Consider the following 27,347-nt stretch of genomic DNA (forward strand, 5'->3'; position numbering starts at 1 on the left):
GTTCCCTGTGAGAGTAACCCCCTCCACCATGCCCGCTCCACTCGGAGACGCCTTTCAGGGCTCAGCTGCCACGGACCGAGAGGCTCGTCGGGAGGCGGACGCCCAGCTGCGCCGACGAGGCAAGCGAGAGGTGCAGGGAGCGAGCTCTCCCTTCCCCACCTTCCCCGCGCCGTACAGCTGCACCCCGACCAAAATGGCGGCGGCCATGTGGCGGCCGCCATGTTGTGCCGTACAGAAACCCCTTCCCCACCGGCGAGGGGCGCCGGGGTGACCCGGCTCCGCCATCTTGCCGTACGGCGGCGCGGCGGGGCCGGGGCCGGGGCCAGGGCGGGGGCCGGGGCGGGCCCGGCCGGCCGAGGGCGGCGGCGGCGGTCGGAGATGGTGATCTGCTGCGCCGCCGCCAACTGCTCTAACCGGCAGGGCAAGGCGCGCCACGGCGCCGTCTCCTTCCACAGGTAAGGGCGGCCCGCCGCAAGTGCCGCGGCCGGGCCGCCCGCGTCCCGGTCCCGCTCCCCTCCCCGGGCCCCCACGGCAGCCACTGCCTTTGTTTCCCGCAGGGGAGACCGGCTCGGGGCTCCCGGATCCTGCAGCCCGGCCGGGCAGCCGGAGCGCCCCTCGCCACGGGGCCCGGCCCTCCCCGGCCTGTCACCCCGACCCTCCCGGGCTGTGCCCCCGCTCCGCCTCAGCCCTCGCTGGGGATGCTGCGGCCGGCAGTCCCCGGGAAAAACCCCTGCTCGGGAGTCCCGCTGGAAACGGAGCCTGGCTGCCCTGCTCAGGGGCTTTCTTGCGCTGCAGGCATTTCTACACCTAATTAAATGTTATTACACACACCCGGGGTGAGCAGCAGCCGGCTCGGCGTGCTGGCCGAGCTGGGTGTTTTGGTGGTGGGCACGTCCCCCTTCCCTGTGGACAGGCTGTTCCTCGTGGGGGTGGTAGCGGAATAATGGATCGATTGCTGATAGAAATGGAAACGACACCTTTTAGTCCTACGCTTGTTGTGAAGTGGAGCTGTTGATGTAGTGAATGAATATCAAATATTTCAGCCCAAAGTGAAATACTTCTTAAATGAGTGTAATTTAATTAGTAAATGAGTGTAACTTACCAAAAGACAACTTTCCCCAAAATCTCCTAAACCTAGCCACTGCCTTAGACTTGGTCACCTTAAAGGTCCTTTCCAACCTCAACAGCTCTATGATTCTGTGGTTCTGTAATTCTTAAAGTAACAACCCTTCTGGTTTCCAAAATGTAGCTTATTTTTTTGTGGGTTTTCTCTCTTCCTTTTTCAGATTCCCTCTGAAGGATTCGAAGCGCTTGATTCAGTGGCTGAAAGCTGTTCAGAGAGACAACTGGACTCCCACCAAGTATTCCTTTCTTTGCAGCGAGCACTTCACCAAAGACAGTTTTTTCAAGCGGCTGGAAGACCATCACCGGTTGCTGAAGCCCACTGCTGTCCCCACCATCTTCCAGCTCGTGGAGAAGAAACACGACAAGCTGGATTATGTCAGGAGCCGAAGGAAAATAGCCAGGCAGGTGCTGGTGCAGGATGGAAGCGGTGAGGTAGCACACAGGGCCCCATCTTCTGGCCAGGACTTCATGCTGATGCAAGGGACGAAAGAGATGGAGGAGGCCGGTCTGAAAGAGGAAATAGGATCGATGTCCAAGGAGGAACAGGCCCTCCACAGCCAGCTGGACGGCCCTCGGAGAAGGACGTTAGGGGATCATTTGGGTGCGAAGCCTGGAGCGCAGGTAAAGCCTGAGAGGTCTCCCGTGAAGGACTGTGCCAGGGGCAGCTGGGCGGGGAGCTGGGTGGCCGACAGGAGCGGCGTGTCGGTGGACGACTTCACCCCTCCTGCCTCTGGTGCTTGCAAATTCATCGGCTCCCTCCACTCGTACAGCTTTTCCTCCAAGCACGCCAGGGAGAGGCCGTCTCTCCCCAAAGAGCAGCTAGAAAGGAAAAGGCCAAAGAGAGAAGTGGAACCGAGCTGCAGCAGCCACCTCTTGGGACAGGACAAGGCCGTCGCAGAAGTCTCCCCGACGTCGTCCCTCACCGCCACCCCCCAGAAACCCTCCCAGGGTCTGTCGGCGTCCCCGGCAGACCTGACCCCTCGGCCCGCCACCGAGGCCGTGCTGGGGCGGAAGGGGGACACGGACGCCAACCCCATGTCCATCAACGAGGTGATCATGTCGGCCTCGGGGGCCTGCAAGCTCATCGACTCCTTGCACTCGTACTGCTTCTCCTCCCGGCAGAGCAAGAGCCAGGTGTGCTGCTTGCGGGAGCAGGTGGAGAAGAAGAACGGAGAGCTGAAGCTCCTGAGGCAGAGGATCAGCCGCTCTGACAGCCAAGTCAGGAAGCTGAAGGAGAAGCTGAACGAGATGAAGCGGAACAGTTTCCCTTACTTGAACAGCCTGATATCCCAGGACTGTGGTCAGTATTCCCAGGGGTGCTGCACTGAGGTGGAATTCCCTCTTTTCTTAGGGGCCGTTTAAGCTGGAGGCTATGAAGGTGTGATGGGGAAAAGGTATGAGAAAGGCACACTCTGGGAAGGAGAAGTAGCAGCTTGTGTAAGACCAATGGATGCAGGTTAAAGAATTCACTCAGTGGGCACACAAGTTAATTTTTACGTCCCTAACCTTTCCAAGATGTGGAATGGGAATTTAGGTTGTGGTGTTGCAGGTGACTCTCTTGATGAATGTATTTTCTTTTATTTCTGGATTATTTTAACTTATTTGTGATGCAGTGGCTCTTGTTAGGATTTTCCTTCTTCCTTTGGTGCATGTCTGTGATTTTTTTCTGGTGTGTTAATGAGCTGTCCTAGCAGCAGGTATCTGGGAAAGCTGTTATTGTCTTCAGTGGCACAGGAAGTAGTTTTGATATTGGATTTCATATACTGCATTCAGTACTGAGGATACAGGAAATATAAGTGAGGTGGAGGTATCAAATATGACAGTGTCGTGATGCAGGTCATGTAGAAAGTTTGTTGCCTAGAACTCAAATTGGGCCATAACTCTTCTTGTAAAAAAAAAAAAAAGATGTCTTTTAATGTACAATGTGTGCACAGTGACTGGTTGCAAAGTGCATTTCAGGGCAGGAGTTTAGGACCATCTAATGGTGGTGTGTGTGTGGCTGCTGAAAAAAACACTGGTTATAAAGGTTTTGTGATGTGGGGCTTGCTTGGAGAAGTCACCTGTGAAGGTTTGGGTGTCTCCTGATGGCTAATTCTCACCTTTCCCTTAGGAGAAAAACTTCATGGCTTCTTCTGGAGCTGTTGGGCAGTCACAAAGGTGATGCTGACTTAGGCACATTCTCCAGGCTGTTGCAGCATGGCAACTTCCTCGCTGGAAGAGGAAAGTAGACTCTAAAATTCATGAAGGTCAACATCCAGCACTACTTTTCCCATATGTATCTAATTTTTCAAAATATGGGAAAACTCACACTTTTGTTTGGGTAGAGGGGGGGAAAAGTTTTCCCCTGGGAAATCAGCATAGTCTTGTTTGTACCTTCTGGTCTGAGGTTTTGTATTGTTTAGGTGTCAAACTAAAGAAAATAACTAAATACAATTTTAGGGTTCCATAGTTGTCATTCATATATATATATATATATATATATATATATATATATATGTATGTATGTATATGAAATATTTATGTATATATAGATTTAAAAAGTTGTCTGCCTGTGTTGGAATACCTTCACTGAGATACTAATTGCAGAAAGAGCATCTTTAAGGTTTTTTTAATTATTATTATTATTCTAGTAAGCACTATGATTTTTCTCCTTTTTCCCAAGATCAGTGTTATTATACATATGTCTTTGAGAAGTGAATATTTTATGTTCTTGTAAAAGATACTATTAATATATGAGTTACATGCTCTATTTTATAAGGGAAAACATAATTGTTCTTAATGAATTGACAAATTCATTACCCATTCTGCCATCTTTTATCAACAAAACTGGAGATCAGGGTGTGAAAATGAACAATTTTGGCAATCGTAGCTTGGCATGATGGGACGTTTATATGGAACCCTTTGGCTGGAAACTGTTTTAAAAGGTTGGTTGGTGACTGACTGGCTTACTGGCTTTCTTTTTTTTTTTTTTAGCTTCATCTTGGTGCTTTTCTGTTTTAGACTTTTCTATATGCTCATAGTACTAGTTTATGGCAGTGAAAATAGCTGATGAAGTGCAGCCAGCTGCTGCTAGGCAGAGTCTGGTTCATGCTCAGACATCAAATTTTACTGTAGTACAAAGCTGAGTTAAGAAAGGCTTTTCATATTCATAAAAATATAGTCAGGTAACACATTAGGTTAATAATAGTCTTTGTTAGCAGCCCTGTCTCAGTTGTCCCGGCTCATCTGATGTGTGGTTGAAGTGATGGTTTTAGCTGTGAACCTGAGCCTGCATATTATTTCCTGCTAAAGGCATTTCCTTGAGTATAAGTACCTGACTGGACTGACCGTGCAGGTTGTTACCTGTCTGCATCCCTCACGTTCAGCTGTTTCCACAAAATCCTGAGCACAAAACACCAACTTTCGGCCCACACTCATTCAGCAGGACTTCATTTTGGTGCTAGTTCTCACATACTTTCCTTTAATGAGACAAATGAATTTCTGCTGGCTGTACCCAAGCTGCAGCAGGCTGGGAAGAGCAGGTTTCTGCAGGACTGCTGCACAGCACTGCACAGCACTGCCTGCCAGCCACGCTCTGGGCAAGTGGCTCCCAACTCCAGCTGTCACAATGTGCTGGAGTGGTGTTTCCCAACCTGTCCTACCAGGGCCACCGACTGGTTTAGGAGAAGCCCCAGGCTGTCTTGAGCACAGCATAGCTGCCATGGTGGCCTTTTCTGTCTAAACTTTGAATTTAGGCATTTGCTTGGTAGGAAAATATTTCTTTCTGCTTCAGAGGTCCCAAGGCTGAGGACTGCTGCCGGTGGACAAGCGTGGTTAGGCATGGTGGGCCAGGCAGGACAGGCTTAGATGTGGCTTCTGGAGGACGACAGGGTGCATTGGGAAAAATGAGGGAGAGCCAGCAAGCAACCAGGGATGTGTCCTGGAGAAGTCATAGACAGGAGATCCCAGCAGCTCTGTCCACAATACCACCTCCTCTTGCCGTGCCCCTGTTTGGTCTGGCTGTAAAACTACATCTCCCAGCAGGCAGCAGGACCAGTGTCTTACCCAAACATGAGCTCACTTCCCTCATAGCCATCTTACCACCCTGCGCAGAGCGCTTTCTGGGGCGGGGGGGCTGCAGGTAGAGCAAATAGCAAAATATCTGCAAACATGGCTGGGCATGGAGCAAACACAGGTAGGATTCCATGGGATTTGAGTTCCTGTGTCCATCAGAGGTAAAGCTCTTAGAATGGGGGTATGAGGAGCCTCTTCCATGCTGCATGTCTGTTTTCGTGAAGGTCATATTAAAGGCAGGAGAGTTTGCAAAATGACTTCATGTGGAAAATGGTTAGAACTCTGCTAGGAATCCGTGGGAAATCTGGCTTGGATTTGTCTTTGAATATCTGTGCAAAGCCAGTGTAGAAATGGGGTCATTACAGTATTTTTTGCATGCAAATGTGGCATAGTTGTCGAACTTGGAACTCTGGGGCAGGCAGAAGGACCGAGCACTTAATGCGTGGTTTTGCTCTGAGTTGAAGTTCTGAGACCTGGTCTGTGGGGCCTGACGTGGTGTTGCCCATCGTGGTGGCAACAGATTCCATTCATGTTGCAGAAAAGGAAAAGCAAAACCCTGTTCGTGACTGGCAATGAGAAGTGGGGTTGTGCATGTTTGGAGGTGCTGTGCTTTCACCTGTCTGAGAAGGACTGGACCAGCAACGGGCTGGTCTTCAGCTTGAAAGTGAAATGTGTCTAACGGGTCACAGAGGTGTGCTGTCAGGAAAATTGCCTCCACCAGGGCAGGCACTGCTAGCCTGGCAGTTGTATGTTAACTTGGAGCTAGATTTTGGAAAAAATCTGCTTTTATTCTGAGACAGCAGGTGGTGCTTGTGATTTTTTTTTTTTTTTTTTTTTGTGCCCTGTCTGGGATGCGAATGGCCAGGGTAGAAAACTGCTCCATAGGGTGGGCATTGCAAGGAACAAGAGAGCTATAAAGTAAACTGAGAGTGAGATAAGGAGTAGGAATATGTTTGCATAGGGGCTGAATCCGTGGCAGAAGGTACCTTGAGAGATTTCACCATGGCCTGGACATTTGGGTGGGTGTTTAGTGGGAGCAAGCAGTGTGCAGGCATGCCAGCTTTGGGACTTGGTTGAGGGAGGTGGCTCTTTGACCTCCCCCTTGGAGAGAAAGGCAGTTGGAAGGGAGGAAACAAGACTTTTTGCACTGCTGTTGGTTTTTTTTTTTTTTTTTCAGTGAGATGGTCTTGTTCTTTACAGGTTTTTGTTTTTTTTTTTTTGCCTAATAGTGTACAGAGTTTGTGCATTAAGCATTTAATTTTGCGACAAGTTGGCAATGACTCGCAACAAAAACCCAGCTTGCAGCTAGGAAGCAATGAAACAGCAAACTAAGGAAAACTCGAGAGAAAGTCAGGCTGAGCTCAGGTAGGGTGTTTGGTTTCTCATAATAGAGTATAATTTAAAAAATATTTTCTCTGTGTTTTGTAAAGCAGAACTCTGGCAATGACTACAGGCACTGGAGCATTACCACCTTGGCACTTGGCTATGAAATTAACTACTGAGTCTGTAGCATGAACATTTGTGAATATAACCCCATTTCCAGCTTTTGGAGCAGAGATGGGATGATGTGTTTGACAGCTGATCTGCTGACACCTGGTGGGATGCATCTTTCTTGGGGGAGAAAGAGTTCTAGCAGGTACAGCTGGTAGGGCTTGTTGATAGGGCCTTTAACTAGTTTGGAAAGGGACAAAGCCAGGGTCACCAGGGAAGAGCAGTGGGCTGGAGTGCCTAAACTTGAGGAAAGGAGCACTAATGGGATCCCTCAATCTGCTTCACCAGGTGCTGGTTACAGTGTACCACACCAGGAGTGTCTCTGCATTCATACACCCAGCAGGAGGGACCAGTGAGGAGCTGGAAGCTTTGGCCCAGTCCCAGAGATCTGACATCGCTGGGATAAATGAAACCTGGTGGGAGTTTTCCCTGTGACTGGAGTGCCCAGATGGACAGCTCCAGGCTCTTCAGGAGGGATAGGCAGGGCAGGAGAGGCAGAGGGGTGGCACTCTGTGTAACAAGGGTTGGGTTGGAGTGTCTGGAGCTCACAATTGGCAGTGGCACAGTTGAGAGCCTTTGGATAAGAATCAAGGGGCAAACAAATAATGCCATTTCACTGTGGGAGTCTACTCTGGACTTGCCAGCCAGGACAATGACACTGACAAATTATTCCTAAGGAATGATTCCATGTCAACTGCCCCGGGGGACTTCAACCTGCCAGAAATTAAGTGGGAGCATCTCACAGCTGTTACAGCCCAGGCCAGAAGGCTCCTGAAACACCTGCATGACAACTTTATGGAACAGGTCCTCAGGGAGCTGGCTTGGGAGGATGATGTTGATCTCCTGCTTGTCATCAGAGAGGATCTCATCAGCAAAGTGAACACTGGGGCCAACGTGGCCACAGCGACCATGGAGCCATTGAGTTTAAAATCTCTGGTGACAGGAGGAAAAGTGCCTGAAAAACCTCAGCTCTGGCCATGAGGAGAGTAAACCTCAGGCTGCTCAGGGAATTAGTGAGTAAGGTCCCTTGGGAAATGTTTTTGCAGGTTCTGAGGTCTGGCAGTACTGGTCACTTTTAAACATCATCTCCTAAGGGCACAGGAACAGCAATTCCTAAATGTCAGAAGTGAAGCAGGTGGGGCAGAAGGCTGTCTTGGCTGACCAGGGATTTCTCTTGGAAATAAGATGGAAAAGGAAGGTGTGTGCCCAGTGGAAGCAAGGTTGGGTGATGTGGAAAAAACACAGAGATGCTGCTTCCCACTGTTGGGAGAAAATTCATACAGGCAAAGCTCCATTGGAGTTGAAGCTGCCAGAACTGCAGAGAGCAATAATTAGTTTTTTCAAGTATATAAATGGCAAAAGGCAGTTTAGAAATAACATTGGTCTGTTCTAGGATGAGGATGGTCACCTGATGAACAGGGACAAGGCAAAGGTGTTGAATGCTTTCTTTGCCTCTCTCTTCAACATGCATGATGGATCTCATGCCACAAGCTGGAGGACCATGACTGTGAGAATTATCAACTCCCAATTGACCTAGAAGGTGTGCAGGATCTGGATCCTTACAAATCTGTGGAGCCTGATGGGATTAATCCAGGAATCCTCAAGGAGCTGCTGATGTCATTGCAATGCCTCTCTTGATGATTGATTTTTGAGCACTCTTGGGAATCCTCAGAGGCTGACTGGAAGCTGGCAAGTGTTGTCCCAGTTTTTAAAAAGGAGAACTCCAGAGATAACAGACCTGTCAGTCCCAATTCACTGCCTGGTAAAATAATGGAAAAGATTATTCTGAGAAGTACTGAAAAACACCTAGAGAACAATGGAGGCATCAGTCACAGCCAGCACAGCCTGAGGGGAAAGTACTGCTTGTCAAATCTGATTTCTTTCTATGATGGGCTAACCTGCCTGCTTGATCCAGGAAACTTGGGAGGTGGAATCTTTTTAGATGTCAGCAAAGCTTTTGGTACTGTTTCTTACAGGATCCTTCTGGACAGAATGCCCAGCCCACAGCTGGCTGACTGTGTTACACAGTGGGTAAGGAGCTGGCTCATGGGTCAGACAGCAGGTGACAGTGACTGGCGTGACACCAGGCTGGCACTGGTCACTGGTGGGGTTCCACAGGTCTCCATCCTCAGCCCTGTTCCCTTCAACAAATCCTCATTAACAACTTGGACACAGGACTTGAAGGAATACTTTGTGAGTTCACAGCCATCACCGAGCTGGGAGGAGCTGGCACCCCCCTCAAGAGCGTGACAGCAAGGGAGAGGCCTCCACAAATCAGAGATAGACCATCTCCAGCTGTGTGGGCTTTAACAAGGACAAGTTGCCATGGACACCAGGTCCATGGCAAGTTCCATATGAATCAGCAGTGTCCTGGCAGCCAGGAGGGACATCCCTGGTCCTGGGGGGCATCAGGCCCAGCATTGCCAGATGGGCCAGGAAGGGGATTGTCCTGCTCTGCTCTGTGCTGGGGCAGCCTCATCTCGAGGCCTAGGGACAGGTTGGGGCACCAGAGTATAAAAAAGACACTAAGGTGTTGGAGAGTGTCCAGAGGAGGCCACGAAGATGGGGAGGGGTCTGGAGAGGCCTTGTGAGGAGTGCCTGAGGGCACCTGGTTTGTTCAAGCTGGAGAGGAGGAGACTGAGGTCAGACCTCACTGTGCTGTTAACATCCTCACCCAGGGACTGGAGGGGCAGGTACTGATCTCTTCTTCTGTTCTCTTCTCATGATCAGTGACAGGACTCAAGGAAATGGCATGAGGCTGAGTTAGAGAGGTTTAGTTCAGATATCAGGAAAAGGTTTTTCGCCCAGAGCGTGGTAGGGCATTGGAACAGCTCCCCAAGGAAGTGGTCACAGCACCAAGCCTGCCTGAGTTCAAGAAGTGTTCAGACAATGCTCTCCAGCACATGGTGTCATTCTTGGGGTGTCTGGTGCAGGGCAGGAGTTAAACCCGATCCTGGCAGGTCCCTTCCAACTCAAGGATATTCTGTGATGGAGACAGAGCACATCAGTGCCAGGAATGTTTTACTGGTTTGCTGGGGAGAGCATCAGCAAAGTGCCTGAAGGGGTGCAATTCTCAGGGCAGAGCAGCAGCGTATAAAGCCACCTTCTGTACTTAAATATGGACAGAATATGCCAAATGAGGCTGCTCCTTAATTATCAGAACCTTGATGATGATGATTTAAACACAGTGAGCAACTGTGCTGGAAGAAGAATTTCAGGGAACTGCCCAGTTGATGCTGCAGACCCCACACTTTGAAGACTCAGGGGTTTTGTTGTGGGTTTTTTTGGCAGGGTTGTTGTTGTTTGTATCATTTTTTCCCCTCAAGTTTTCTGCAGGAAGTGTTCCCCAGCTCAAGGAAATGGGTTAGGTGCCTTGTTATCAACCAGCTGGCCACTCTCTGTGGCTTTACTGATAAAGCTGTGTAGGAATTTGTGCCAGCTTAGCTTTCTGTGCCAGGGATCCCACTTGAAAGCCACACTGGCCGTGTAGACGTGGCCTGGGGGGGCTGTCCAGCTGCTCTGTCTGGTTTGTGTCACAGGGAGAACTCAGTATCTCCTGGTGCAAAGCCTGGACAGCCAGTTCCAGGCTGACTGTGTTCCAGTGCAGAGTGGGATTTGGCTTGTAAACTCTCTGGGAATGGAAAAGATGTAGGAACAGTCTGCCTGTGAGTTTGGAGGGGTGGAGCAGGGTCTGGTGGTGAAGTGGAACTGACCTGTGTGCTCAGGGCATGGGCAGGGCAGTTGTGGTCTGAGTGGCTTCCTGAAGGAAAGGGATCAAGGTGATCAAATTGCTTATGGGTGTGTGGTTCTGTCTCCCAGACTGTTACAACTCACTCATGTGAGATCTTGTAGAACCACAGGATGGTTTGGGTTGAAGGGACCTTAAAGCTTATCTTGTTCCAATCCCATGCCGTGGGCAAGGACACCTTCCACTTCACCAGCTTGTAGAGGAATGGGGTCTTGGAGATGCTGGGTCCCTAATGGCTTCCAGAAAATGTAGGGAAAGTGACTCCAGGAATGTCCTTGTTAAGGAAGAGGATGCAGAGAGAGGTTTCCTGTCAGTAGGTAAAAGAGGAACTGTGCATATGAATGCAAGAGAATGGCATTTAAGAGGACCCCCTCTGAGTGTGAAGCTTTAATTGTGGAGAAGGGTGACCAGGGTCTCTTGTGCTGCAAATTCTCAGATGTCATTTGTATTCGTGACACTATCATACACTTACCTTTAAGCCACTTTAGTGGGGTCTTTGTAAAAATGATGTACTAGGAGTTTAGACCTTTAAAAAGGGATATACAGGCTCTTGACAATGACTGCATCTATAAACCTGAAATTTGAAACAGGCTAGCTCAGCATAGAACTTCTTGCTGCTACGGTAGTCTTGCATTTACCTTGCCCCAACTGTGACATGAAAAAGTAAATTGCTTTTCAGATGACTGCTTTTTTTTTTTTTTTTTTTTTTTTTTTTTCTTTTTGATGGATTCAATCAGATGCTGTCCTAGCTGCCTCCTCTCTTGCTTTTCCACTCTCCCAGCTCAGCCTTCCAGCCAGGAAGGAAAAAATTCTTAGTCCACCAGTCAGAGACCAACACTGAAGGTGAGAAGAGCATGGGATGAGATCAGGATGTCTGCACTTACCTGCACTTCACTGAGCCCCTGGTCCTTATTCACTTCGGCTGCTCTCGACTTTTCCAAGCCACATGAGAACTAAAGAACTCTTCAGCTTTGCTGCCATTGAGGTAGTTTAGAAAAGTGATCACTTGGCCATGTTGTTTGCCCAAGTGCCAGAGACTTCAGGATGTACAGTTACATCTTCATTTTGCAGCTGGCTGGAATTCCAGCTCCTTGGAATTGAGACCAGATCACCGGGTCAGGCACCTCCAGCCAGGCTGGATGCTGCACAGCAAGGCAGTGGGGTCAAGCTGGGGTGCTGGAAATGATCACTTGGCTTTTCTTGGTTTATAATCAAGTCTAAAGGGTGGGAATGGCTACAGCCATTCCTTTCATCTGTAGTTTTGATGCTTTTTCTGAAGTGCAAGCAGGAGAAAAGGAAGTGCTCTATGAAAGCACTGTGGTGACAGAAACTGTCCTGCTCCTGGGGTGCTGACCCAGGAGAGGGCAGCAGCAGCTCAGGCTGCAGGCTCCTGCAGGTTTTTCAAAGCTTTGCTTTTCTCTTCCCTCGTGGGGGATGAGTGTGCAAAATGCTTGGAAAGAAATGCAGCTGAGAGGGAAAGGCAAACCTCAGCTGGAGGGAGGAGCAGTATGCTCCTTATTCACAGAACTGTGTGCTCCCCTCATGGAATTGGAATGAAATACTGTCCAGTACACTGACACTGCTGTACAGATTGTGGGAACCCCTTTCCAAGTCCTGGGCAAGCTGCTGGGGACTGCACAGTCTGACAGGGTGTTCTACAGATCCTGCCTCTGATGCTGCAGACCTTTATCACTGATTTCCTAGGTAGCTCTCATGTTTCTTCATGTTGCTTCCCTTGCAAAATACTTCATGATAAAGCAAAGCAAGTAGTAGCACTTTCATGACATGGGCTGGCTTTTCAGTTCTGCTGTCTGTGGGAGAATGAATGCCACAAGTGGCTTCTTCTACCCAGGAAAGCTGCTGTTCTTCTCCTTTGGCATTTCAAGTGTGGACTGTCCTTCCTCCTTGCTCAGTCTTTTAGCCTGACATTTCATAAAGAGCACAGTGGAACGCAGACTGGTTAAGCAAATTTTGGCCACAGCCTTACTCTTTTAGGTTGTGATTTCTCCCTGCAGTTGAGTCTGTGCCTTTTAAATCAGCCAGACAGGCAGCTTGTTCTTGTATTCTTGATCTCACTAGGTGTGAAAAACACCCCCCTGCAGCGCCCACCTTGCCTGTATGAAATATTAATCCCATGAGGGGGAAGAGGACATGCTTTAAGCTTACTTCAGTCATATTTCTTTGCATAACAGGCTGCTGAGAGTAGCAGGCACCCTGTTTGTGTGGGAATCCATCTTTCCCAACATCCCGTGGGTGATGTTTTGCTTTCCCTACTTACACGTCAGTAATGGATCTGCTCTGCTCTTCACGTGGGTTTAAATTGTCTGTCTCCATTTTCCTGATGTATTTTTTTTCAGGTCACAGCCTCTGAAAGTAAAATGCAAAACTGTTTATCAAAACTCTCCTACAGCACCAAGTCTGACAGAATTCAAGAAGCATTTGGACAATGCTCTCAGGCACATGGTGTGACTCTTTGGGATGGTCCTGTGCAGGGCCAGGAGTTGGACTTGGTGTTCCTTGTGGGTTCCTTCCAGCTCAGCTTATTCTGTGGTTTTGTAAAATGATTTGTTAAAGAAGTTTTAACTTTGTGAAACAGACCTTGGTTGCTTTTTCATAACTGCAGTGACAAAAGGAAGTGTCTTTCTCTTCTGTTTACTCTTTGCCTTACAGGCACCCAAGTATTTTTAAAATGTTTGCCTTAGTCCAGAGCCTTAGTAGAACAGCTTCTGAATGGTCTTTGCTTGTCTCTTTGTACAAGTTCAGACCATTGTTAACCTCTTAACAAATATTATAGCCAAACTTTGATCTTGAATATGTACACAGCCTGGTTTTCTTTTGAAATGAGGACTCATTTCCTCAGCCTCTGAAACAAACAGGAACGCTATGTACTCAGTGCTTGAGAGAGATTAGCCCAGAGCATTAGAGGTTTCATTATCCTTTAATGATTATTCTTTATGCTGAGGTTTCAGTCATCTTCTTCCCTGCACATAGATGGGAGGGGACTTTTCTTTCAGATCAAGCTACAGAGAGGAGAGTCAGAAATGGACCACCTGCAGGAGTGCTCTATGGCTAAGAGCTGGTTTGGAAACAGACCCACGTTCCGTGACTGTTCATTGTTCCCCATCTCCCACCTTGGAGCTGGCAGTAGCCTAAAGAAAAGCATTGTTGTGATGTTGAACCATTTCTGAGGTGTTTTGTGTTCACCTCCAGCCAGCTGGAGGCAGCTCACAGCAACCTGCAGAGCACAGATGCCTGAGTTTTCATTCTTCTTTCCTTTTTCCTGCACAGAGACTCCCCAGCTGAACCCTGTGATGGAACCCCTGTCTTGGATGCTGGGCACTTGGCTCTCAGACCCACCAGGAGACGGCACCTTCCCTACCATGAAGCCCTTCCAGTACCTGGAGGAAGTGCACATCTCTCACGTGGGACAGCCCATGCTCAACTTCTCGTAAGTCAAGGGGTCAGCCTGTGTTGGCAGCAGCTGCTGGATGGGAGCAGGCATGGCTCCAGGGTGATTTGTTAGTTAGGTTTCTTTTCCAATGGCAAAGCATATAGATTTTCACCTACCAAACGAGATGATGTTGTATGTGACTGCATGGTCTAACTTTGATTTTTCTTGAAAACTTGTGATTAATTTGCATTACAAATTCCAATTACGGTGGCTCACAAAGGGTAATTTTAGATGATTAGCTTTAAGGCATTTGCAACACAGTGTGGCAAAAGCTGATAGGCCAAGAAATGCTTATAATATATTGTAATTAAGAAATAGTTAGCTTCTGATTGTAATAGCCTGAATTATAACATCTGTATTGTCTCACCCTTCATGTGAAACTGAAAATGGAATAAAAATTTTTAAAATGCCTCTCAGTTGCCCTATCTCTGAGTCAGAAGAGGGCATAATCCAACAAAAACTTGTGATTAATTGGCATTCTTTGTGAAATTCCCACTTAGAGTAAATGAAGGAGTTATGGCATGGCTACCAAGTTTCTCCACTTTAAGCTGTGGTCCTCTGTCTTCACCACTGTGAAAATCTGAGAAAAACCAGTGCTTATCAAACCATGTGGGATAGGAGGCAGGTAGCTTAACTACTTGCTTTGGCTTCAAGTGGTTGTTCTAAGAGAAATCAAAAGAAATCCAGAGGGAAGGAACTGACAAGTTGGCTGTTGCTCAGTAGTGCTCCAGTGTTCCTTCAGGAGGGGTGAATTGGAAAGTGTGTTGCTTTTTTGAGTCACCCTCTTTTTGCCCCCTTCTTTTCTTTGTGCCAAGGAGTTACTCAGCTTTGAGCTGTTGAGCTTGAGGAATCACCAGGAAAATAGGCAGCAGTCCTGAGGGACAGACACCCTGTGCTTTCCTGTCTCCTGGAGCAGTGGCTCTTAAAAGACAGTCCCTGTATCCCTTAAATGCTCCAAGCACTGAAAGCTGCCTGATTGCAGGTTGTTTCTCCTTTGATAAGTATAATCACCCATGTTATGGGTGATCAAACCTACAGTTCTTAAGGCCTCCTGAAGAATAAATAAGAGTCTGAGCTGAACTTGTTATCTTTTTCAAGGGGGTGATGGGAGAAATATGTCTGCTCTGTTGTTTCCTACAGCAAGGAATATACAGAAAAAACTTTTCCAGGTGTAAAAGCTAAATAAAGATGATACGATAATTCCAGATATTTGAGAAAAGGAAGTTTTTGAGACATGTAGCCTCAGCATCTGTGAGACATCTGAGTTTCTGAGGGGTTTCTGAGCTAGTTCTTAGAAAGACCCAGGGACTGTGGAAAGTCTAAAGCTTGAACTTAAAGTCTTAACTCCAGCTCTAAGAAATAGCTGTGCCTCTCTAAAGTAACCGTATTTTTCCAGGTTTACATCTCTCAACTGTGAAATGTTGTCAGTCTTCTACTCTCCAAAGAGTACTGCACTCATGTGATTCAATAAGAGGAAACCAGACTAAAAAATGTCTTTTGAGTGCAAAACACATCAGCATTTGTGCTCTGCTTTCCCCTCAGGTTCAACGCCTTCCACCCGGATACCAGGAAGCCCATGCACCGGGAGTGTGGATTCATCCGCCTCAAACCTGACACTAACAAGGTGGCCTTCATCAGTGCCCAGAACACAGGTACACACTGGGGAAAAGAAGAGGTCCTTACTCTGCTGGGCCATTTCATCACTTTTTCAGAAAGTTCTTGCACCTCTCACAGTTTCATTTAATTAATTTTCCCTGTCAGAATCGCTGCTGTTTGGTGCTGGTCCCACAGCGGCTCCTAAATTAGGAGAGCCTCCCTGTGTTAGTGTAGCACCTTATGACTTCTTGCCTTATGGGGTCTGAATGACAGAGAGCCACATCTCAGTTATTATAAGTGAAAGTTTTAAACCCCACTTGATGCTTAAGTTTGTTTCTAAAATGATGGTGCTGAAGGGAGGAGTGCCAGTTGTGCTGTGACACTCATGTGAATAAGTCCAGCTGGATTTTTGTGAGCATCATTCCATGTCTGAGGCTGTGTGGATCTGCAGTTTTCAATAAATAAAAAAAAAAAAAAAAGGACAAATAAAACCATTCTCCATAGGGAGTGCTGGTCTGTTAAGTAGCCTAATAGATCATGGAATGGTTTGGATTGGAAGGAACCTTAAATCTCATTCCACCTCCCTGCCATGGTCAGGGAAGCCTTCCACCAGACCAGATTATTCCAAGCCCTTTCTAACCAGACTTTGAACACTTTCCAGGGATGGGGCCGCCACAGCTTCTCTGGGCAGCCTATACCAGGGCCTCCCCACCCACACAGGGAAGAATTTCTTCCTCATATCTAATCTAAATTTCTCCTCTTACAGATTAAAAACTTTTTCCTTGTCCTGTCCTTATCTGAATGTGTAAAAAGTCCCTCTTCCTCTTTTTTATAAGCCTCCTTTTAAGTACTGAAAGGACAAAATAATAATTGTGATACGGTTAAATAACCTTTGTAGCCTAATAATATGTATGCCCTTGCTTTTCCCTAGGTCTGGTGGAGGTGGAGGAAGGGGAGGTGAATGGACAAGAGCTGTCTATAGCTTCTCACTCCATAGCCAGGATCTCCTTTGCCAAGAAGCCCCATGTAGAGCAGGTGAGTGCACACAGAGTGAGCCATTCCCATGCACTGCTTGCCCCAGAAGGAGTCTAGTTGAGAGGATATGTTATTAGCATGCTTTAATTACAGAATGCCATCAGGAGTTCTTGGAAGTACTGCATGGCATCCTGGCTTATTCCTTCTGTAAGAGCCTTCAGAAGAGATTTTATACATTATGAGACCCAGAGGAATCATTATGATAAAACTGACAGGCTGGATCAGACCAGGTAACCTAGAATCCTGTCTCCAGAGTGGCCAGTAGCAGGTTCTTAGAGGAAAAAATAGGAAAGTCTTGTCTAAATACTCCTTTATGGCAGTGGGATAAGTTATTAATGCTGGTTTTCTGGATTGACTGCAGTATGAGGATGCACATTTAAGGTATGGTCAGTACTGGGCCTCGTGAGGATATTTCAGGAACACCTGCAGATCTTGCTCTCTTGCTTTTCAGAGCAATCCGACCTTGCTCTGGGCTCTTTTCCCATCTGTGGCTGCAGGGTAGGGCTGGCACTTGCTGTCAGCTCCACCTTTGGTTGGCTGCCTTTGGGGGTTTGACTTTTTTGAGTGTGTAGTGGGGGTTTGTTGGTACAGCTGGTAGGGGTACAGCCAGCTGTGAGTGCAGTGGCACTGCTGGAGTCAGTGTGGCACCCCGAGGTCACCTCTGGAAGTGTCACTGTCACATCTGAAGCTGTTGTGGCTGAGCAGCAGCTGAGAGACAGCGAGGCTGAACAAGCTCTCACAGCCTGATTTTTGTGTGCTATAAAACTGGCCCTTAGACAACAGAGAGCACAAGTTTGTGCAGATGTAGAAAAAATTTGATTTGCCTAATCAGATAATGTCCTAACTTTGGGAAGTCCCTGCTCCCCTGCCTTTGGATGCATGTTTTCAGTTGCTGGGTTTCCTCTTTCCCAGGAACAGCTGTATTGCCTCCTTCCTGTAGCAGAAGTAAAGCCATTAGGTACTGTGGGTGTCAGCAGGGAGGCAGAGCTCTGCATGGCAGACATTGAATGAAAGGGACTGTCCTCTTTGGGTCACTGCCTGAACTGAGGGCAGATAGACTGGCAGGAGGAGAGGGCAAAGCACAGAAAGCCAGCTGATGTCTTCCCAGCTGAGAGCTCCAAGGCTGACCTTGGCTGCAAGAAGGAAGCTCTCAGGCTGGAGGTCCATGCTCACCTGGCACCTGAGGGAAGCTCAGGCCCAGGGACTGGTCCTAGTGAGTATCTGGGAGGAGGGCGTGGAATGAGAGGGGTTGTCAGGAAACCAGCTCCCAGAGCCTTTTCTTCTTCACCAAGAACAGCTTAAATTGCCTGTGGAAACAGAGAGGCTACATGTCTGTGAGAAGGACGTGTGCTGCTGCTGTAGTTGCTCATTTTGAGAAAACTTCACCATATTGTTGCATTCCTGGTAAAAAGTGATTCAGGGTGGCTGTGGCTTGGCTGAGCTGTCACTGAGGGAGGAAGGCCCATTTCCTGCACCAGGCTGTGTTATGAGTGGTTTAGGTTGCTTGAAGAATCACCTTTAAAGGTGTTATCAATGCAGATGTAATACAAATTTGTGAAAGCACAGCTTAACAAAATTTAATGGCAAGGTTGCCTCTGTTGCTACTCATGGATGAGGAGGGGCAAGGACAACCTCCATTCTTTATTGGATGCAGGGGGAATATAGTAACTGAAAATGAGGAAAAGGCAGAGGTACTTAACACCTTCTTTGCCTCAGTTTTCTACAGTAAGACAGGTCATCCTCAGGACAGCTGCCCTCCAGAGTGGATAGATAAGGACAGGAAACAAAACAGTCCCCCTGTAATTCAGGAGGAAGCAGCTGGTGACCTGCTGAGATACTTACAGGTGTCCCATACACCTGAGATGCTCACAGGTGTATGGGAGCAGATGGGATCCATCCTAGGGGGATGAGAGAGCTGGTGGATGAGCTCCCCAAGCTGCTCTCCACCATTTACCATCAGTCCTGGCTCACCAGAGAAGTCCCAGAGGACTGGGGGTGCTGGTGTGACCCTGTCCACCAGAAGGGCCATAAAGAGGCTCTGGGCAGCTCCAGACCTGTCAGCCTGACCTTGGTGCCCAGCAAGGTTATGGAACAGATCATCCTGAGTGCCACAGCACCCAAGGGATAGCCAGGGGCTCAGATAGACCCAGCCAGCGTGGGTTTAGGAGGGGCAGGTCCTGCCTGACCAGCCTGATCTCCTTTTACCACCAGGTGACCCACCTGGTGGATGGCTGTTGTCTGCCTGGACAGCAAATCCTGTGACACCGTGTCCCACAGCACACTCCTGGAAAAGCTGCAGTGCACAGCTGGGACAGGAGCACTCTTTGCTGGGTTCAGAACTGGCTGGATGGCTGGCCCAGGGTGTGGTGGGATGGTGCTGCATCCAGCTGGCAGCCAGGCACCAGTGGTGTCCCCCAGGGCTCTGTGCTGGGGCCAGTCCTGTTTAATATCTTCATTGATGATCTGGACAAGGGGAGTGAGTGCACCATCACCAAATGTGCAGATGACACAAGCTGAGAGTGTCAATCACTACTCCTTGGAGAGTAGGAGAGCTCTGCAGAGGGACCTGGACAGGCTGGATGGATGGGCTGAGTCCAACAACATGAGATCTAACAAGTCCAAGTGCTGGTCCTGCACTTTGGCCACAACAACCCCTGCAGCACTACAGGCTGGGGACAGAGTGACTGGACAGTGCCCAGGCAGAAAGGGACCCGGGGGTCCTGGTCAGCAGCAGCTGAACACGAGCCAGCAATGTGCCCTGGTGGCCAAGAAGGCCAATGGCTTCTGGCCTGTGTCAGGAATGGTGTGGCCAGCAGGAGCAGAGCAGCGATTCTGCCCCTGTACTTGGCACTGGCGAGGCCACACCTCAAGTGCTGTGTCCAGTTCTGGGCCCCTCAGTTTGGGAAAGACATTGAGATGTTCAAACACATCCAGAGGAGGGCAACAAAGATGGTGAAGAGTCTGGAACACAAACCCTGTGAGGAGTGGCTGAGGGAGCTGGGACTGTTTAGCCTGGAGAAGAGGAGGCTGAGGCGAGACCCCATCACTCTGCAGCTCCCTGAAAGGAGGGTGTAGCCAGGTAAGGGTTGTTCTCCCAGGCAACCAGTGACAGGACAAGCGGACACAGGCTTGAGCTGTGCCAGGGGAAGTTTAGGCTGGGCATTAGGAATAAGTTCTTTACAGAAAGCATGATTAGGCACTGGAATGGGCTGCCCAGGGAAGTGGTGCAGTCACTGTCCCTGGAGGTGTTTAAGAAGAGCCTGGATGTGGCACTCAGTGCCATGATTTAGTTAATAGGATGGTATTATGTCATAGGCTGGCCTTTATAGTTTTAAAGGTCTTTTCCAATTTAGTTAATTCTGTGATTCTGTGAACCTGCCTTGTTCCATGGCTAATGGGCTTGGAGCTGGTATTGTGGAGGGGGCTGCTTTCTTTAGGAGAGAAAACTCCTCGTTTATTTGCCTGCTGTAGTGAGGATATCCTTCCTTGGTGGTGCCTTGACAGCAGGCACGTGGATGGCAGAGGGAAGAGAGCACAGGTAAGGGATTCAGCTTGTGGACACTCGTTGCTTGATTTCTTTATTTCTTTTCCTACCCCTGGTTTAGATTACCAGAAAATTCAGGCTCAATTCTGATGGGAAACTCGAACAAACTGTCTCAATGGCAACGACTACGCAGCCCATGACTCAGCACTTACACATTACCTACAAGAAGGTGACTCCCTGACACAGGAGTGCCGGGTCTCCTCGCTGAGGGCAAGGAGCAAGGACATGGTGCACCAAGAGCAGCAGCAGCTCAGGAGCACGGCATGGCAGACCCTGGAGCCGGCTGCCTGCGCTCCTCCCCTGGAGCCCCAGAGCTGCCCGTCCTGTTGAGAATGTTACTCAGATGTTTCTGTAATGGTATATAAAAAAATAAATAAAAAGCTTTTATTTTTATGGCTGTGTCTTTGGTGTGACTGCAGGGTGGTGTGTGCTGCCTGCTGCTCAGCAGTGCTTGTGGAGGGGCTTTGTGCTTCCTGTTCATTACTAGGTTGGGGTGGAGATCCAACCTCCTGGACAATCTGGGGAACTTTGGGAAAGTCACAGGTTGTGGAATAGATTTGTACTGCAGGGAAAGACCCTGAGAAGAGCAGAGCCTGTCCAATGAAACTTGGCTTAAATCTCAAGAGGGAGCAGCTACATCTTGCTCTGGGATGGAGGAAACTGTCACAGGCCCTGATCCCAACAGTGCTGTCCAGCAGTTTGAAGGAAATTGCTGCAGTGTGGGAGGTCAGGACCAGACTTCAGGATATCACAAGAGTTTGTGTGACATCTGTGAACCAACCAGCAAGAGAAACTGCTAACAGTGGGGCTCAATCTCCAGCTTTCAATTTCCAACTCTAGAGTCAGGATGCAGCCTTTGACCTTTGTGAGATCTGTCATGGGGTCCCTCAGCAGTGAGGGAGGCAAAGAACTTTGATCACTGCTGGCCTATAGCAGAGACTCTTCAGCAGGGGCTTGGACCAGCCCAGTCACTCTGGGAGTGTAAGAGTGGCACGGCCCCACCCCAGCAGGGACCACCTGTCTGAGAAGCCTCTGAAGGACAGCAGGGACTCAGGAACCTCTGAGTGCTCCCAGTGACTGAGGAACCTCCGAGTGGCACAAGTGGGATCCAAGCCTTCGAGTCCTACCAGGGACTGAGGAGGAATCTCCAAGCCCACAAGTGGCAGCCAAGCCTTCGAGTGCTGCCAGCAGCCGAGAGGAGGCAGGTCCGGGAGCAGCGATGGCGGAGGTCGGGCGAGAGGCAGCAGCGCCAGGAGCCGTCCGGGTGTGCCACATCTGCGTGGATTTCCTGCTGGCCCCACGGCGGCCCCGCCGCCTCCATCCCGACATTCTCTGATGGGGACCGGGCACTGAGCCCCCCTGGGCTGCACCAGCGTGTCCAGGGAGTGTTGGAGGAGCTGGACAGGAACAGGCCAGGGCAGGAAGGTTCATCTTGGCCACCGAGGGATCGGGGGAGAAGAGCCGGACTCGGGACCACGTGCACCTCCTCCCCTTGATCCCATCTGATGTGGATCCTCCATGGCCCCTCTGAAATCAAAACCAGGATGCTGAGAAAGGCCTTGCCTGGTTTCTTCTGCTCGTTTGCTCTTTAGTGCAGGACTGAGGGAGTGGGAGCTGTGGGAGAGGGAAGGATACGGCTGTGGGAACATAGGCAGAGGGTGGGATAAGGCTGAAGAACTGGTGGAGAGGGAATAATGTGGATGTTGAAAATAGAAGAGGGAGGCCATTCCTGGTTGCTTCTGTGCTGTTTTGCTTATTCCTGGGGGGATGCAGTCCAGAAAGAGAAGAGGGAGAGCCCCTTGGATCTCTCAGCGGATTGCTAAGGGAGTAGTGTCTGCTCTTCCTAAGGGCCAGGGCAAGGACAGAGGCTGAGATGGAGATTGGGGCAGATCCCCTTTCCTCACCCCACAACAGCTGGAGGAGGCAGCCCTGGCACAGCCACCAGCTGAAGGGCACTGCCTGTGGGAGAAGTGGCCCCAGCTGGGACAGACTTATTTAGGGCATCTCCTCTGAAGAAGCCCAGAGCCCCTCCTCATTTGGGGCATCACCAGGAGCGGTGTGGTGGCTGTGTATCCCAAAAGGTGCCAGGTCCTCGTTGTCACCCTGCTCCATCCCCTTCCATGACCCAGGTGGCTGCAGAACTCCTGGCATTGGGACTGAGCTTCTGCCCACACCTCCCTGCTGCCTTGGCAGACCTTGTTTCCCAGGAATAGCCCTCAAACATTGGTGTCAAGAGTGCTGGGGGCTGTGTCTGCCCCAGCCAGGGCAGCCAAACATGGGGTGAGGCTTCTCAGGGCAAACACAGCTTCACAGTGCCTTCTCCCCTAGAGATGGATGGAAATCTGGAGGTGTAGGTGGAAAAACCCTGGAAAGCAGGAGGTGCCTCTTTGGTACTTCCCAGCACCTCCCCCTGAGCAGCACCCTCCTGTTGGAGGCCTCAGGATGTCAGTAACAGATCCCTTGGAAGGAGGCCTCCTTCATGGGAACTGCTCAGAGACAGGGATCCAAATGATGTCTTTGGGGCATGGAGGAAGGAGGCAGGAGGGATCAGCTCCCCCTGGCAGAGCAGGCACGTGTCCTCCCTTGGAATGCCTTCACCCCTGAGGAGAGGGGAAGCGAGGTTCCTCCTTGGGAGCACAGGACAGCCTGTGGCACCCACAGCAGTGCCAAGGCAACACCACCATGGCTTCTGGGAGGATGGAGAGTTCTTGGATGTCTGGTGGTCGAGGTGACCCCGAGAATGCAACAGTCCTTGCTTCCCAGCCCGTGCAGCCTAAGAAGAAGTCGGAAAGCGTAGGGTTGGCTTCTCAAGGTTGTTTATTTTCTCTTCTCTATAACATGCTTTCTCAAGGAGCTGGATCTGTCTAGCAGGTCAGTCTGTGACAGACTCCCACCCCCTTGGGGTGGTGTTGCCATTTTATACTAAAAACTACCTGTACTATGTTTACAATAACATGCCAATATCTGTCATTTATGTTAGACAGTGTGTCTCTACCTTAAACCAATAGAAAAATGTCACCATCACTGCAAGACATGGAGGTCAAGAAGAAGAAGGTCAAGACATGCCCAAATCCCTCCATCTGGTCCCCTTGAACCCCTTATTTTAAAATCCTAAAATTCTACTTTTTCACCCTGTGTTAATTCAACTACCACACTACTCAAACCCTTGTGGTTTGTAATTCCTCATACAAAGTTGGCAATCTTTCCATGGGCTAAAATCGAAGCCACAGGTGTTTTTGACTTTGTGTCAAGGTCTCCGAGCCCCCTGCCAGCCAAAGGGATGTCCTGGGTTCTCACAGAGAGGGGTCAGGGTTGAAAGAGGCTTGGAGGGAGAGGCTGATCCCAGACCCACAGCACTGGCAGGAGGTTTGCTGTGCTTGGGCAGAAAAAAGCATCCTGGATCACAAACATCCCTGTGGCTGAGTGTGACCTGGGGCATGGGATGTGTGTGCAGGCACAGCCCCTGCAGCGCAGCCAGTCCTCCATGCTCCCACTCCTGTCTTCCCGCTGCTGCAAATGGATCTGAACTTGCTGGGAATTGCTCTCAGCCTTGCTGGTTTTTAGCAGGGCTTTTAGGAAGAGCAGTGAGAACCACCCCAGTGCTGGCTCCAGGCGAGTCCCACCGGACTGTGGTGGTTTTGGCACGTTAAAAATGAAATAAAAGCCCAGGTCTCTGGGGAGCCAGCCAGCCCAGAGCGGATGAGCGCGCCCATTAATGTGTCATTAATGTGCAGCTCTGGCGCCGGCTCTTTTGGCAGTGCAGAGGTAATTACAACCCAGCTGTAAAGCATTGCACATGGATTTATTTACTGCCTTATTAGCAGCATCTGTTCTCCCAGAGAAGTGCCTCAGCTGTTTGTTCTCCTTCAAAGAAACCAGTGGAACTCACCTCCTTGGGCTGGAAAGTGAGCTAAGGGAGGTGAGCACACCGCTGTAATTTCATTTTCACCCTGCTTGTTGGTTTAGTGCCTCTCCCCAGCACCTGAGCCCAGTGCAGCCTCAGGGGGCACAGAGCTTCACCCCAAATCTGAAGGACACGGCTGTGTTTGAGCTCCAGCAGCATTTCTCTTCCCACCTGTCTCCCAGCACTGCCCCACAATGTTTTACCATCAGAAAATCACGGAATCAAGGTGGGAAAAGCCCTCTAAGATCATTGAGTCCAACCATCAACCCAGCATTGTGTTCACCACTAAACCATGTCCTCAAGTGCCACATCCACACTTTTTTTTTTAACCCTTCCAGGGATGCTGACTGCACCACTGCCCTGAGCAGCCCGTTCAAATGCTTGACAAGCCTTTCAATGAAGAATTTTTCCTTAATATCCAGCTTAAACCTCCCCTCATGCAGCTTGAGGCCATTCCCCCTTGTCCTGCCCCTTGTTCCCTGGGAGCAGAGCCCAATTCCTGCTGGCTGCCCCCTCCTGTCAGGGAGTTGTGGACAGCAAGAAGGTGCCTCCTGAGCCTCCTTTTCTCCAGGCCAAGCCCCCTCCCAGCTTCTAACTGTCGGAATCTGTGGGTATTGGTGATTCCGAGACTGTAGAAAGTCTCTGTCTTTCTGCCCCGCTGCCAAAGCAGAAGCCATAATTCGTCTGTGCTGGTTTCAAGGTTGTTTATTCTGTTTATCTCTAACATGTTCTGCTGCCCTGCCGCAGCTCTGTCCTGCAGGGCAGCGTGTGGGGCTCTGCCCTCAGTGGGATGGTACAAACATTAAATACCAGAAACTACGTGTGCTATATTTACAATAATGTGCCAATATCTGTCATCTACGTTGAACAGTGTGTCTCCAGTCTAAACCAATAGAAAAATGCCAATATCACCAAGAACATGGAGGTAAGGAAGAAGAAGAAGGAAGAACAGGATCAGGCCCACTTTCCTCCATCTTAGAACTCCTGACCCCCCTGTACAAAGTAAAACCCCCCTGCACAGGTGTTAAAACCCCCCTGTACAATACTAAAAAATTTTCCCCTCTAATTTGTGACTACTTTTACTATACCATCTAACTCTCTGTGACCGCTTGTTCCACCTTCAAAGTTGGTAATTCATTCCATGGTTCAAACTCAAGATCACAGCTGTTTTCAGCTGCTTGCCAGGGTCTAAAATGCTTCTGACCAAGGCCTGGAACCTCTAAAAATGTCTGAGGGACATTTTGAGTTCCGACACTAACCATTCCTTGTAAGGCTTGTGCTCCAGACCCTTCACATCTCTGTTTCCTTCTCTGGACACAGCTCTCTTCTCCAGCAAGAGCCGTGGGGATGAGCAGGACCCTCAGCTCACGCAGAGCTGCAGTTGCCTGGGCTCCCTGGTGTGTTGCTGCTGCTGAGCCACAGCAGCCAAATCAGTGCTGCAGCATCCACCCACTGCCTTGGCTGCTGTCCTGGGCCAGCTTTGCTGCTCAGCACATTTCCCAAGGAAAACGGACGCTGGCTTTGCTAACTGAGTGTTGTGGCAAATGCAAGTTAAGTGGCTGCAAATGCACAGGAGAAGCCAGTTCATTCAGGGCACAGAGCATCACGGGAGGAGGGAAGCACCATCCAAAAGGATTTTGTTGCCTGTGGTGGGACATGAGGTTCCTCAATAAAAATTCACATGTGGCCCATGCCAACCCAGGTGCCAGGTTGGGATGCAAAGCTTGGAATTACAAGTGTAAATATTTATTTGTGGGCATGAGATGTCCCAGCCAAATCAAGGCACCCAGGTCCAGGTGGGGTTTTTTAGGAGGTTCTTACATCCATCACCTGCTCAGGTACAGCACTAATTGCCTGAGCACTGACAGCCACACTAACAGATCTCCAGTCGCAGGAAAACTTGGCAAAGCTGCTCTGTTGCTGCTTGTCCATGGATCCAGGTGTCCTTGAGTCCCTCTGGCTGCAGTGACTGACCTGTGACACCAGACAAGGCTGGGAGGGTCTCAGAGCCTGGGATGCTGTGGTACCTCGGTCATCCCAGGGATAAAGCTGCTCTTTATCCCTCAGGGACTGCTCTAAGCCTCCCAAAAGCCAAGCCCTTCTCTCCAGGGCCGGGCTGTTGTTTTGTTTGTTTTACTTCAGCACAAACAATACTAAAGTCTTCTGTAGAACTCCACAGTGTTTAATTAAAATGTATATATAGTATATATGTACACATAAAGTTAACATACTTTTGTACTATAAAGGAAGCTTGACAGGGAAGGGATTTTTCATCACATTTGCCAAGCCTGTCACACACCTGGGCTTCCATCAGCACCACCAGGCTACTGCTCCTTTCTAGCACCATCCATCCCCCAGCAGCCCCTGCTCATCACATCTGCTGTCAGAGAATGAAACAGTTCATGCCTCAAACATTGATATAATTTTTTTCTCATTATAACAAAAACTGTATAAAGAAGCTACAACCAAAGAAACCTCCCTGAAGAAGCCTGACTGGGACTTTGGACTGGAAGTCAAACTGCTGTGATTAGATAAAGGGAAAACCCTGTCACAACACATGTCACAGTTGAGACAGCCACAATGTGCAGAGTAGCACCACACGATTTCAGAAAGCTTCAACCCATACAGAGTTAACATCAGAAGGCATCAAGTGTCTGCTCTTATTGTTCTTTGTTCTTTAGCTCAACCTTTGGTGGTTGCTCAGTGCCCCTGGGCACTCCATGGCTCATTGTGTCAGTGCTGCTCACCTGCTGCTCACAGCTGTGCCCATGGGGATGAGGCTCAGCCCATCCCAATCACCACAAACTCTATGCCTACAGAACCCATTCCTCAATCACCTGAAACAAACAAGTGAACAAGGAAAAGGATGTGAGCCAACCCCAGCAGCTGTGCTAAGAATCATCTCTGGCTTTCTTCAGGCTGGGAGAGGCTGTACCCCACAGACCCATTGCTGGGAGCAGGTTGGCACAGCTTTCCCCCCCCAGCCCAGGTGGGGGGAGGAAGTTTGGATGTGTTGTAACCTCTGCTCAGGGGCAGGGAACCCATCCTCCCTTACACAAATTGCTGTGGAACCCCCAGCCCTGGGAAGGCCACATCCACGGGACGTTTATGTGGGAGGCAGCTGAGGTTAATTAATCCATTAATCCATCAAAGGCCCCCAAAGTGCCCCCCAGAGTCATTCCTGAAGCCTTGCACCACAGGACTGCACAAGATGCAACAAACCCAAAATCTGTTCTAAGAGACAATGGCAAACTCCTCCCCACCCCAGGGAAGTACCTGGATTTTCCTGCCTGCCCTGAGCATATATTAAACCATTGAATTCTATGCTTTTTGGTGAGACCTTCACTACCAAGAAGACCAGCTGGAGAGGATCAACAGAACATGGTTGGGATCCACAGAG

The 27,347-nt window shown here is 49.4% G+C and overlaps 1 protein-coding gene across 4 annotated transcripts; it reads left to right on the forward strand.

Moving 5' to 3' along the window:
- Positions 1 to 7: 7 nt before the first annotated feature.
- On the forward strand, positions 8 to 20,436 carry THAP4 (THAP domain containing 4). Of its 4 annotated transcripts, XM_030280270.4 has the most exons (7): positions 267 to 455; positions 1,287 to 2,425; positions 13,706 to 13,865; positions 15,411 to 15,520; positions 16,396 to 16,499; positions 16,593 to 16,729; positions 20,105 to 20,436. In XM_030280270.4, exons 1-7 carry the CDS (start codon positions 379 to 381, stop codon positions 20,181 to 20,183), a joined length of 1,806 nt encoding a protein of 601 aa, XP_030136130.4. In that variant the 5' UTR covers positions 267 to 378; the 3' UTR covers positions 20,184 to 20,436. The 4 variants fall into 4 exon arrangements, with proteins under 4 accessions (XP_030136133.1, XP_030136130.4, XP_030136131.2 ...); XM_030280273.4 differs by lacking the exons at positions 267 to 455; positions 16,593 to 16,729 and adding an exon at positions 8 to 119; XM_030280271.4 differs by lacking the exon at positions 16,593 to 16,729 and having other exon boundaries at positions 275 to 455.
- The last annotated feature ends 6,911 nt before the right edge of the window (positions 20,437 to 27,347 follow it).

The sequence above is a fragment of the Taeniopygia guttata genome, chromosome 9, assembly GCF_048771995.1.
Source record: "Taeniopygia guttata chromosome 9, bTaeGut7.mat, whole genome shotgun sequence".
NCBI classification, from domain to species: domain Eukaryota; kingdom Metazoa; phylum Chordata; class Aves; order Passeriformes; family Estrildidae; genus Taeniopygia; species Taeniopygia guttata.